This window comes from Halyomorpha halys, unplaced genomic scaffold, assembly GCF_000696795.3.
Source record: "Halyomorpha halys isolate HHAL.00 unplaced genomic scaffold, Hhal_1.1 Scaffold1311.1, whole genome shotgun sequence".
Taxonomy (NCBI): Eukaryota; Metazoa; Arthropoda; class Insecta; order Hemiptera; family Pentatomidae; genus Halyomorpha; species Halyomorpha halys.
Genome location: NW_027115302.1, coordinates 298815 through 312688, shown reverse-complemented (window position 1 = coordinate 312688; position 13874 = coordinate 298815). Strand labels below are relative to the sequence as shown.

Genomic DNA, 13874 nt, shown 5'->3' with positions numbered 1-13874 from the left:
TTCAATCCTGAAAACTTCTTTGTTTCCCCACAAATCATACGAAGAACTACTATCCACCATTCTAAGATCCCATACCAACAATCATGGACCGGACAACATTCCTGTTAAATTGAAATCCTGTCTCCCAGTTCTTATTCCCATCCTCTATTATATATACAATTTTTACTTGCAAAATGCCACATTTCCTTCTCATTGGAAAACCGCTTTAGTTCGACCATTTAATAAAATCCCAAATCCTTCTTCACCTAATGACTTCCGCCCTATTTCTCTCCTCTCCAACCTTTCAAAACCAACTCTCAAACTTCCTAGAAGAACGTTCCCTCATCAATCCCCTCCAATCCGGCTTTCGACCTGGCCATTCAACACAATCCGCTCTCCTTAAAATAACCCACGACCTCCAAACTGCCATGAAACACCAAAACCTAACTATCCTTATCCTCCTGGATTTCTCCAAAGCATTTGATTCGGTTGACCACAACATCCTTCTTACCAAACTACGAAATCTTCCTCTATCCAACTCTGCCGCTGGTTTCAATCCTTCCTATCCGATCGTTCCCAATACCTAGTGGTTCCTGATAAACCTCCATCAATGACTCAACCCCTCACATACAATTCCATTCATACGTTAAAAACCTTGGTGTCACTATAGACCAAACGCTCTCCTGGAAAAACCACGTCTACGATATTTCACGTCGTACCTTTTCCACCCTGAAGCGTTAAAATTATCTTCGTCACCTACTTCCTTTTGAAACCCGCAGGCTCCTGATTACTTCCTTAATATTCCCCCACTTTGACTATTGCTGTGTTGTTTACAAGGGTGTCTCTGGGGATTTCGAAGCAAAATTAAAACGGTTAAATAATTGCTTTTTACGATTCATCTTTGGGGTCCCCAGGGACACCTCTGTCACCCGATTTTATGAAGAGTTGTAGTGGCTTTACCACTCCTTCCGTCGCAAATATTTCCTTGCTTCCTTTATCTCAGATATCCTTCAATTTAAGTCCTCAGTGCATTCCCGCTCACGGCTTTCAGACTTATATGTAACTGCCCATCGAACCGCAGCCTTTGGTAGATCTTTCCTCATTCGTTCCTCTTCCATATGGAATTCTATTCCCTCCTTCATTCGTAGTTCTAATACCCTTTCAATCTTCAAATCCCGTATCTTCGACTATCTTCTGTCCACCCAATTCCGGAAGAATAACAATTGAAAGTTTCAAAAAAAGCTTTATATATTTTCTGTCTTAAATCTTCGTTTATAATTGTAAATATGTACACTAGCAGAAATTATATCTTTTCATTAATTACTTTTTAGTGTAAGTGAATATGATTTTTTATCATTTTGTTTTCTTTTTATTTACTATCAGAAGTCATTTTATATTTTATGATATGACAAGTGGTTTTATTTTATTCGTTTTATCATTATTTTATAGATTCTGTTAATTATGGTTTTTATTTGTATATTTTTAAATTCATTGTATTATTTTATTTTATGACATTTTGTAATTTCATCTCTATTTTGTAATTTACTCTAAGGCTCTGAAGCCTAATTTTGACGCCTGTAAATTATTCTAAAGGGATCAATCCCAGGGTAAATAAAGATCATTATTACATATGGAATATATATTAAAGTATTGCGATCATGCATAATTTCGAATTCGACTTTTCAACGAAAATACACGTTTTGAGGTTCCCGAGTCTCGCAAAATGGTGTATCTGGCCAGCCAGGCTCAAAAAAAGAAAGGACATACAAAACTAAAATAAAATATTTAAGGCAGGTATATAGGTGTGACAGCAGCTTTTTCGATAAAATCCACTGACCGGAAATGCCTCTTTAGGGAATCAATTTTTCACGTTTCACATTTTTTTTTTACGATTTTCTCAAAAAGGGCTCAAACTTTTTTGGATTAAAATTAGTACAACTATGTAGAATCGAATGTTCTTTTATATAAGATAGCTCATATCCTCATCGAAACAGTCTTGCAAGGCTTAAATGCGGATTATTAAAAAAAAAATCATCCTCTAAAGTATCTTTAATTTTGTTTATTGTAAATAAATAACCAGTTCTCATTGTTGGCCATATTAAACAATACAAAATAATAAAGACAAATACAAAATAATAAAGAATTTGATGAATAAATAAAGGAGAAAAAAGGAAGAATAGAGACTGGTTCCAACTGTAAAAAAACGCCCAATCTCTCTAGATTGCGTGCTTGTTTACGATTTAGGCAGGAAGAAAGTTAATATTATTCCCACTTCAACAATCCTAAATCAATAATTTTTATAAGAACAGAAAAATAAAAATGTTTTGTTCAAAATTTTTGCCTTTTCTAGTCTTGGATTTTTTTTTTGAAAATCACATAAATAACGATAACTTTAACACAAGTCCACCAATCTACTCAAACCTTTGGGACGTCACCAATTTTTTTTTTTAATAAAAAACTTTCATCATTATATTAGAAAACAATTATGTATTTGCATAAAACTTCATATTATAATGTTAAAATAAAATGTTTGATAAAAAAAGGAATTAGTTTTTTATTAAGTGTTCTTAGAAAACATTAATTGAAAAATTGCCCCCCCCCCAAAAAAAAAAAATTAAAATTTAGATTACTAAATTTTATATTTAGTCGCTACTATTTAAAATAGTAAATATATTTTGGGTTGCCCAATATTCACATTGGTATGTATCTCTTGAACAGAACAATAAAATAAGCATAATTTCTTGAGAATGGCCTAATGGATTTTCATTAACCAAATTATTCTAAATGGCATTTACAAAAACTTTTATTCTCTTCACATTTGCGATTAAATAAACGGTTTTACTTATTAATACATAATGTGGGAAATCCCTATTAACGTCAATGTAAAGTAACCCTCCATGACTATGGCCAGATCATCATCACTCCTTGGCTTCTTTTTCTATAGGAGAATATGGCATCTCCGTTCCTAAAAGCATCATCTCTCTGGTTGTTTCAATAATAAATGAAAGACTTAGAGGACTACTACCAGAGGATTTTAAAAATAATTTTATAGATTAAAATTAAAATAAAGTATAAAAAAACATTAAACATATTAGCAGATCATAATCATCAAATTATATATATAAAAACTTATAGAGTTTATTTTTTCTAGTTTTATGAAACACTCCTTCAATGATCTTTTTTTAAGTTTCGAAAATCTCAAAATCGTATCCCTCAAAAGTATTTTATATTTTTTATAGTACATTCACCATCATGTTGTCATGGCAATCTAAAATCGGCACATGCATCATAACACTTTACATGTTACTAGATAACCGAATCAAAATTCATGTCAAGGTACAAATTATAAAATGAACGTTGAAGTTGATAAAGAAGTGCCTCATGCAGACTATTGTGGTTTCCAATATGCTGAGGAAAATCTTTCATCGTCAAGTGAAGAGCTCTTCGAAGACAGTAATGAAACATCAGAACCAATGCAGACCAATGACATGAAACCATATGATAGCCATTCAACATCGGAAGAGTCTATAGATTTAGGTCTCTTAGATTGGTCTGACTCGGAAATTGCATTGGCGCTTTCAACTACCGATCTAGTAAAGAATATAAAACATCTAAATCAAGAAGCCATCAATTATGAAGAAAAATCAACAGAGGGTCAACCAAACAACAGTTTCGAAAAAGACAAAAGTTTTATCAAACCTAAAAAGATATTCTGTGATAGCAGGGATAAAGAACTTTTGCACAAAATGTTGATACAAAAATCGGAGTCACAAACACAGACGGAATGTCCTGAAATAGAAAAGGATCAGAGGTTCGCATTTGTGAGACTTATCATGGTGGTTTTCATGATCGTTCTTAGCGCCATCATAATCAACGAATATGGTGGTTCGACAGGATCAAGTTTTCTTAACTACTGCTCTAAGTGTTGTTTTTGTGTTTTCTTGTCTTCCACAATCAACTATTTAACATCATTTATGAATCGTTGAATATAAGGGCTTTAAAAATAAAAATTATTTTTAAATAATTTGTGTAATAATGTAATATTTGACTTAAAATCTTTGAAAATGTACTAATTAGATATAAGACTGAATATTTTATAATCATTGGTAATCATCTGTTGATCAATGACGAAATGTTCCTTCCGCTATGGAAGAAAGCAATAATTTAGTGGATATTTCACAAATGAAAAGTTTATCTCTTTTATAGAGGATTTCCACTGAATTAAGTTGCGACCATAGGCTCTTTCAAATAAACTTTTTTTCGGCCAAGACTACCATTGGAGTCCTGCACTGCCTAATAATGGTTGGGATCAGTTTTTTATTTTGTGGGATCGCCACTGAATGAAAAAAGTCAACGCCCCAGGCCGGATCCGAACAGGGACCGCAAAAAAAATAAACGTGGCAGCCCTGCTAATAGAGTCCCTTTAAACTCGACTAATAAGGTATCTTTGTCTATTTCACGTAGTTTTTCAAGTATGCATACATATATATGTATGTGTTAAGGCCGCTCACTTATCTTCCTTTTTTTAAATTAGTTAGTTAAATTTATTTCAGAACCCATTTCTTTTTAAGGTTATTATTTATTTAATTAAGAAGGGTGGAAACCATTTTATTGCTTAAAGAAGAGAGCAAATCACATTATAAAGTCCAGGGAATTTTGTTATACATTTCCCATATGCTAAGACATGATCTTGTAGGCCTGTAACTATTGGTAACAGTAACTATTTCTTGTTTTGGACCCAAGGGACAATGGTACAGCCTACTGACCCAAGGGCCAACTTGGGCAGCCCTCCCCAGGTGGTATTGAACAAGTCATTAAGCAATAAAAAAAATTCTGAGGGTATTTACCTTAAACATTTCATTTTAATTCATTAGAAGGAACATTATAGTTTAGTTGATGGAATAAATATATAAATTGTTTTTAATCTTCAAAGATTATTATTTTATTTTCTCTTCCTTTATTTCAATTTTTCATTTCTATTTCTTTACTTTTATGTTATTTTTTCAACATTATTGTTTTATTTATATATATAAAAGTTAAGTATCGACAAATACTAAAATTTATTGTGGTATTCAAAGAAGTATCGACGAAAGCAAAGTGTCAAAAAAGAGAAGGAATAAGATGTGACACGCTTGGACTAATGTAAAATACTGGCTTTATTTTATTTTATTGGGTTCAATACATCTCTTTATATACATTGGATCAGCTGACATCGAAGTAACAGCTACTAATCCTTTGCCAACTGTATCTTTAGTACCAGGGATAAGAATTGCATCCGACCCTGTACCTGGATTGTTTCCATCATTTCGCTGAGTTTATCTTGTATTCTGTTAAAGCGTGCCAGCAGTTCCGCAGCATATTGCCCACTAGACTGTTTCGGTTTCTTAGTCTCTCGGATCATCATAACTATGTCTTCCTCTGGGGCCCACCGTCCTCCTCCGTACGCCTTCATTAATCTTTCCTTGATAACTCTCCAAAGGGTCTCTTCGTCCGCCTAAGTCTGATTTAGGATGCTCCTCTTCACTCTGCAGACGATCGCTGCTTTTGATACCTCCGTATCTTCACCACATTTTCATTAGTCGGTCACTCCCCTTTTATGGAGTGGCTCAGTTCTCCTGTTTCCCCGGTAAACCGTTCGAGGTCAGAAACGGCCTTCAAGTCTTGGGCAGTTGCTGTGCGTACTTTTACCCATTCAAGTGTGGCGTATGCTCACGCTAGAGAAACTTCCGGTAGTGGGGCAATCTCCGGGGGTGGAGTCACCTCCATGGGAGGTGGGTTCTGAACCCCATTTTGATTTAAAGCTTCCAGGTTCAAGACCGCTTTTCAGACGATACTGTTGGCAGCCATTATTTTAAAAAAATGAGAGAATAGAAAAAAAAATGGAAACTGAAAAACTACGATAAAAAAATCTTCTTTAAAGCAAATATTACTCCTGTATCTAAAGTTCCCGGGTTTCGGCTCCAGATCTGCAAATAGGAGCAAAATATTGGCTTATAATAAATAGTTTTTTACTATTTGAGTTATGTTTTATAGTACTCGAACACCGCACACCAAACCGAATATCTTCTTTTTTTTAATATCATAATTTACCTATCTAGAGATAACCAACCTATTTTAACCATGTTGGGCAGTCAAGTTTCCATTTTGTGAACTACCACAAAATAAAAAGTCGACACCGCAGGTCAGATTTCAACCAGCACTGTTGCAGTCATGAGACAGGTAAAGTTGACACTCTAACAGCTTCCACTACAAACGACCCGGCTAGCTAACACTGTGTAAACACTTTCAAAATTCTTCAAGTACATGCACCCCAACTACTGACACCTTTGTATATATTTTCACACAATGGAATGGCAAATGCTATTCTGTATCAACTGTCCTTTGCTATTTGCCCACTGACTTGCACTATGTAAACCTTTAATTTAAAGTTCTTGCATACCAACAACTGCCAGTATGTTCACATAATGGCAGAGCTATACAGTATATATTGTCTTACCCTACTCACCTGCTAGCTTGCAATAAAAGAATTCTCCTTTAGGCATATCTCTCTAGCTCCTCAGTGCCTTTTGGGGTAGAGCCTCAGCCTCAGTCTATTTCTACTCGTCCCTTTGAATAGAAATATTATTTATCTGTGCAATAGTTTTTTCCTTTCTACACAAACACATTGCAATCACACCAGATTTTTTTGAGGTCAATGAACCAGAGACTATATTTTTTTGTAATAACAATTTTATTACCATCTGTAAAATTATTACAATCAGCAAGTGAGCTAAATTACATAAAAAAATTACATGAGGAGGCATGAGAGAGACAGCACCCAGGAGAGAATCCTCCTAATTCTTTGGCCTTCACTGAATTACACTAGAAATGTAAGTTGTAGCCATAGTTTTGTAAATTTATTGATGTACTGTATAATTGGTCATGAAACCATTTGTAATTCACATACACATAATTTGTCGGACTCGGAATGTATTGGTTGGTGAGAAGGGTATCACTTTAAACATAGGGTGGTAGATTCATTATTAGTCTTAAAATTTGTAATTGGAATGTTTTATTTTATGGATGTGTGTCTTTATTAGGTTTATAAATATGTCAAGCGTAAGTCCATATAGGTTTTAGTAAATAAGTAGACACATTAAGTTTCTGTCTGAGAAGTAATTTAGAACATGTATCTAGTATTGAATGTATTAATCTCATTTGGAAATTTAAAGCTAAACGTTTTGTCTCGCTGTGTGGTCCTCATATCAACCTTTGTAGAAAATAAGTTTCAGCTAGGTTTAATGTATTCGTTCGTAGTACTTGGTGATTATCTGAGTAAACTGGAAAGAGGGTTTCATGAAATAGCATAAATGTACCAAGTTTTGATTTTTCATAGTTAAGCTTGAATTTCTATTGCTTATATCAGTTCTGTAATCGTATAGGTTGTGTTGCAACGTCAGAGCTGCCTACATAGAATGTATTTCTCTTAAATCTGGATAAAAATCACTAAATGCTGCCCATAAGCCAAGCTCAAAATGTGCACTAAATATTTTCGATAATTCATAAAATGAGAATAAAAACAATGACTGATAGAAAAAAACTCATAAAATACAAATTTAAGAGTTTTCATATTATTTTTGGGAACTTTTATGCATTACATTAATTTTATTAACCTGATTAGATTATAATGGATAAGGAAGTCCATTCAGCCTCATAAAGTGAGTATCCTCAACTAGGGAAAATTCTGGCATTAGAGCATGATTATGACCAAATCATCTCCTTGCCCAACTGTTAGTCTAGTCTAGTCTTCCTTATTAAGTACTGCATCCTAAACTCTTCTTTGGATGAAATTTGAAGCTAGGAAACAAAAGATGCAATTGTACTAAAATTAGGTCACTACTTATAAATAGCTAAGGTCAGGATGGTATCTTTTCAGTTAATGAAAAAAATGATGAACTTGAAACTAGATAATGATTCTAATGAGAGAATTTTCTTTGAGGTCAAATACTTCACAACTATAAGAAATGGTAAGCCCCTATAGTCCAAATTCTTGAGAATCCTATAAACAATTATAGTCACAAATTTATCAAGAACAAAGAATAATGGCAAAAATATCACTAATAAATACCCATTATTTCCATTGTTTATTACTGATGAAATGATAGTACAATACACAAATGCAGAGATTTAACAGAAAGCAAAGAGATAACAGGCAAGTGTTATAAGTATAATTCCTACTGATAAATGTGAGATAAAGTGTTTGGACTTTATACTCGGTCTGGACTTTTAAAAGAATTAAACTTAATGAGATAAATAAATAAATTTATCACCCTTAATCTCTATCCTAATTCCCAAAAATTTAGGCAGATGGAATTCCAACTTACCAAGTGATTTTCATAATAGTGGCACCTTATGGACTACAGGTTAACATTGTTTATAATATGACTAGATTCATTAAAATAACATAAGCAAATTAGTGTTCAGCACAACTGTAAAGTAATCAAAACTGTAATAATTTGATGATATTTTCTGGGAAAATATTAATACATTTAATTCACAAAGATTGAGTGATGAACCCAAAGTATAACACTGTACAACTCAGTATAATAGACAGATGATAAACTTATCACAGGTCTTATTCAAAACTTTCAATTAGGAATTGATAGTGAAGGTGAGAATTTTCAATGTTTCTAACTGACTTAAAATTAAAATAATAAGAAATAAAATGCTTAACAGATTTGTGATTAATGAACATACTATGTCAATCGACCACAATTGTTGCTTTAGCCTGTGTACGACACAACAGACTCTAATACATAACCAATTATTGGTCAACAATATTATTCCTTTTTCCAGGGCTGCTAACATGTCCCTCAAGCTTCTACCTTTCACTTATTATCCTGTCACAAACAAAAGTTATAAAATAGTATTATATTTGTATATAATATAACTATTATTAAAACTATCACTAAAATTTAAATTAAACATCATACATCATAAAATTACCTCAAAATTGAAGTATCTGACTGTTCAAAATTTCTAGTCTAACAAACAATCTGCCCCAAAAGACCTCGAGCTTGTATAAGAAGAGGTTCTAGCATTCGCCTGTAAGCCTGATGCCTGGTACCATAGGTGACACGCATGATTTTTTCAGCTCGTTCAAGAATTTCAAGGTAGTTTTCATTTCCAAGATAGAGAAGTATTTTCCCCAACTTCATGAGATGTAATCCTGTTAGGGGGTGGCACTCACCATAAAACTTCCTAAAATGGTTTTAATATTTCTCTATATAGCTGTAATATTAGAGTCTATATATTAATCTTGAAGTATCGCTTTCATATATATCATACACATCTATGATGTATTTGAGCTTCTGTATATATTATTGATAAATCAAATTTAGAGAGAATATAAAACATTTATAGGAAAATGATTACGCAATTATATTAAACACAAAATTGGGGTGAATTAAAAAAAAAGAAAAAAGGAGTATGTCAAACCTTTAACACACTAAACGGGTTTCTGCAGTTCTCATGTGTTGTAGCAACTATCTTTAAGGTCCCAACACCAAGCTATAAAATTCTATGGAATAAGAAAGGGAGGCAAAATATAATGTAAAGGAACAAGAGAAGTTTCTATGCCTAAGAGAGAAAAGTCAAATGTGTATAAGTATGAAGAAAACGCCCTAATACCCAATTCTTAAACTCAAGTTATGTATGAATTTATTCACTCACGTTTTGTCCCATCCATATTGATAAGGGATGAAAATGTTTAAAACATTAATCAAACATAACAATCACTAGGAGCAGACTATGAATCCTCAAAAATAAAACCAATTTTGGTAAGTGTTAATTACCATACAATTCATAAAACCAACTCTCCTTCTCCATCAAGTGGCCACCAAGGCAAATACAATCAAACAATTACTTGTCATAAACATACAAAAATTTAAGGTGATTCTGAAATGATGGGCAATTTTCAACAATAAAATTCTCTTCAAAAATAAAAAATTCTGAATCTTCTTGGGTTAACACCTAGCTTAAACTACTATAAACCGAAAATCAATAAACAAAACTTTCATTTGAAATTAATACACCAATGATGTGTTAAAAAGATGCTATGAAAATGAAACCATTTTTCCTTTGGCGCCAACTTGTGTAAAATGAATAAGTATGAGAGTGGGAACCAAACATAGGGAGAAAGGGGAGGCTGCTTGAGGCCAAAGGAGTTGACGTCAACCATAGCTGCCTCGTTACTGCAGCCTGGTTTGAATCTGGCCTGGAGGTGGGGGAGAACTTTTATGTTGTACTGTCCCCACAACATGAAAACTTGACCATCACCCCTCCTCCATTATGGTTAGAATAGGTTGTAGGTAACCTCTCTCCCCCTTATGTCAGAAATGATCAGGCAGAGGTTCATAAAAAAATAAAATAAAAAGTTTGAGAGAAAGGAAAAAGAAACTAAACTAATTTGGATTTAACTGAGTCCCAAATGATAGTTTTATATTTTTTTTATACTTTAGAGATATAAACTTTGAATATGTAAAAAAAATAATACCTATAAACAGGAATCAGTTCATATCCAAGTTTCATAGCTTCTTCCCAAGAATTAAGTTGTATTGCAGCTTCAAATGCAAGATCTAATGTTTTAGCATGGACCAAACTAGCAGGATGTATAAATCCCTTCTCTTTTTTTAGACACAATTTACAAGCATCTAGGTCTAGAATAACTTTAAGAAAATAATATTTTTTAAAAAATTAAGATAAATATAATTTTTTTAAAAATTCTTAATTAAAACAAGTTATTATGGTGTCTAAGAAAAAATTTCATTAGCATGTTTGGCAAATCTTGCCTATTTTCCTTAAACTTATTAATGCCTAATATGATAATTTTCAATTATTTATATAGATCCACCCCAGAATAATCCTCAGAACTCACCATCAACAATAAACTTTTTTTTTTTAATAATTTATTTATTGATATTTACAATTGTATAAATATATACAAATCAATTAAATTTGCTGTAAGTGATATTATGACATGATAAAAATATCTACCCATTGATAGAACTCCAAAAACATTTTTAAAGGAGAAGATCTCGAGGCCATCTTCTTTTCAGACGCCTAGGAGGATTATTAGGTAGTGAAGGAGAAGCCAGGTTAGAAACGAGTTGGTTTGGGTGGTTGGGAAGTTTATTATGGAAGGATTGGTGTCGGGTTCTGGCCAAATCGGCAACATAGGGGACATTGAGATCCTGATGGATGATTTGATTTGTGACAAAGTAAAGAGCATTAAGGATTTTACGAAGGATCTTGGACTGTAAGGATTGGATTTGAGAGGAATCAGATGGTTTAGTGGAGCCCCAAAGCTCAACTCTGTATGTCAAAATAGGCCTTATAATAGTCATGTAGATCAGTCTTTTGTAATGGATTGGAAGTTTGGACCGTTTGTCAAGTAAATGTAGTAATAGTCGGAATCGATGAGCAGTTTCCTGTCTTTTCAGTCTTGTATAAGGATTCCATGTCAGTCGTTTGTCCAGATTTAGTCCTAAGTAACAGATCTGTTCAACAGGAATAAGTGGGGTATTATTAAAAGATACTGTAGGGCAAGACAAAGGTTTACGACGAAGGGTAAATGTGATTTGGTGGGATTTATTGGAATTTATTTTAATCCTCCAGTTTTGGCACCATTCTTCGAGGGTGGTGATGTGGGATTGGAGAGATTGGGATACAATGGAAGGATCATTATTCACTGACAATAGGCATGTGTCATCGGCATACGTGGTGAGAATAGTGTTAGGATGGGTTGGGATGTCAGCCAATAAAATATGAATTATAAAAATTTTATGTTTTAATGTTTTGAACTTATTTTTAGTGTGATTTATAATTGAAAGGTCTTTAGAATAGACGATGTTGAACAATGGTTCAATGAACCACTCAAAGAAAATAACTTACAGTAAATCAACAGGTGTTAAGAGAGATCAAACATCAATTGATATACAGCTTACCTCGATGATAGGTATTAGTCAGACATATGCAAATAAAAACTCAAAAGCCAGCAACTTTATAAATAGGGAAGAGAGTATGTGAAATAACTATTAGTATTAATGAACTAGAAGAAAAAACCAGGCAGGCCTGTTGGAGACACTGAGATATCAAAGATAATCAATGATTAGTAAAGCATACAAACTCAGCGGTTTAAATTTTCAATTTAATTACTATATATATTTTTTTACGAAAGGTGTAATTTAAAAAGGATACAAGCTACATTTTTCATCTCTTGGTGTTGAAAATTACAAAATTCTATGGCCTCTTTATATTTTTCAATAAAAGCATCAGATGCTTTCCAGTCACATTTACTACAAACCATCTGTAAAATAAAACTAAAATTCATATATTATTCTTTTAAAAAAATCAGATTGAATCGAATCGCATGAAACCAATTAACTACACCTGAAGAAACCAGGAGATAAATAAGTTTCCACAAACCTAGATAAAAGAATATAGGCTTTGAATGAAGGGATACCAGTTGTTTTATTCAGGTATTCCCTGGAGTAAAAATTGGGGGATATTACCCAAATTAATTATTATATTGCTGGTTCAAATTAAGGAATTACTGATTATTTGCTGGTAATGATGGAGTGGACTGTATTTAAATAACTTGATATCATATGGTTTTAAAATGAAATAACTTTTTTTTTTTTTTTTTTTTTACTATTTTTTTGTTTAAGTAAGGCGCCCACTCACTTCTGAAAGGAAATTCATGATGCCATCTAGTGGCAAAGATATGCAGTAAGAAGCCTGGGCAGCCATCTAGGTCCCAACAACAAAGGGGTTAGTACCAGAAAAGAAGCCATCGTGGCCTGTACCAGTAAAGAAGCCACCCTGACCTGTACCGGAGGAGAAGAGTTCAGAACTCTTCAATAAGGTCTCTTCTCATAATGATGAGAGAGTAAATCCTTCAACTCAGGCGAGAGAGGCGGCGGCGGCAGGAGGATGAGAAGAGAGAACCCTACTTCCATAATCACATTCACATCACAACCAACCATCAAGCTCCATATAATCAACCAAGTAAACTGTAATCTTCTTCAATTAATGTAATAAACCAGATTTACAACTAACCAACTAATATATATTGTAACTATTTTGCTCAAACCTTACAACAAATTGTGTCAGAAAACTTTAATGAGAATAGAGGTTATTTCATTTTAAAACCACATTATATCAAGTTATTTAAATACAGTCCACTCCATTATTACCATTATTAATTTGAACCAGCTTACCAGTATAATAATTAATTTGGGTAATATCCCCCAATTTTTACTCCAGGGAATACCTGAATTAAACACCAGTTATTAATGTCAGTCTAACAATTATTGTTAATCTATAAAAGCACTGAATGCAAATATCAAAAGATTCCAGAGATAAACCTGCTTATCCTACAATCTCCTAAGTATTCAATAGTCAGAAATTTTGTTTACTTTTACCAAACTTAGTTTTTAATCTGCATTTCATTTATATAGCTGGTTAGGTGGAGTTATACTGGATCAGTATATCCAAGGATGTCTCGGTCAATACCATGGCCTTATGACCTCTAAGTTATATAACAGACGACAGGAAATGACCTGGGCAGAATAGCCTGCAAGAGTAACTTTTAAATTAATGTGAGGAAGAAATTATAATTGAAGATATATGTATGTATAGTTGACCGTAAAAATTGATATATAGGGAGATGGTCAGGGTTGCGGTCAATAGTGAAACATAAATAGTTTACAACTATTTATTTTCCAACGTTTCGCCCCACTTTGCAGGGCTTCATCAGGGCTAAAAAGATACAAAATGAAACTATGTTAAGATAAAATGATAGAAATAAAAATAAAAAGATACAATGAAAAGAATAAAAAACAAGTAACAAAGGC

The 13874-nt window shown here is 33.1% G+C and overlaps 1 protein-coding gene across 2 annotated transcripts in view; it reads right to left on the bottom strand.

Moving 5' to 3' along the window:
* Positions 1–6688: 6688 nt before the first annotated feature.
* Positions 6689–13874, bottom strand: part of Smyd3 (SET and MYND domain containing, class 3) — a 14428-nt gene continuing 7242 nt past the window's right edge. The window contains exons 8-11 of one of the 2 annotated variants that reach the window (XM_014434135.3): positions 12217–12325; positions 10514–10676; positions 8965–9219; positions 6689–8858 (exon numbers count right to left, since the gene is read on the bottom strand). In XM_014434135.3, coding sequence (XP_014289621.1) covers positions 9003–9219; positions 10514–10676; positions 12217–12325 — 489 coding nt within the window. In that variant the 3' untranslated portion in view covers positions 6689–8858; positions 8965–9002. The remainder of the gene's footprint in view (positions 8859–8964; positions 9220–10513; positions 10677–12216; positions 12326–13874) is intronic. The other variant, XM_067052381.1, reaches the window with a different exon arrangement.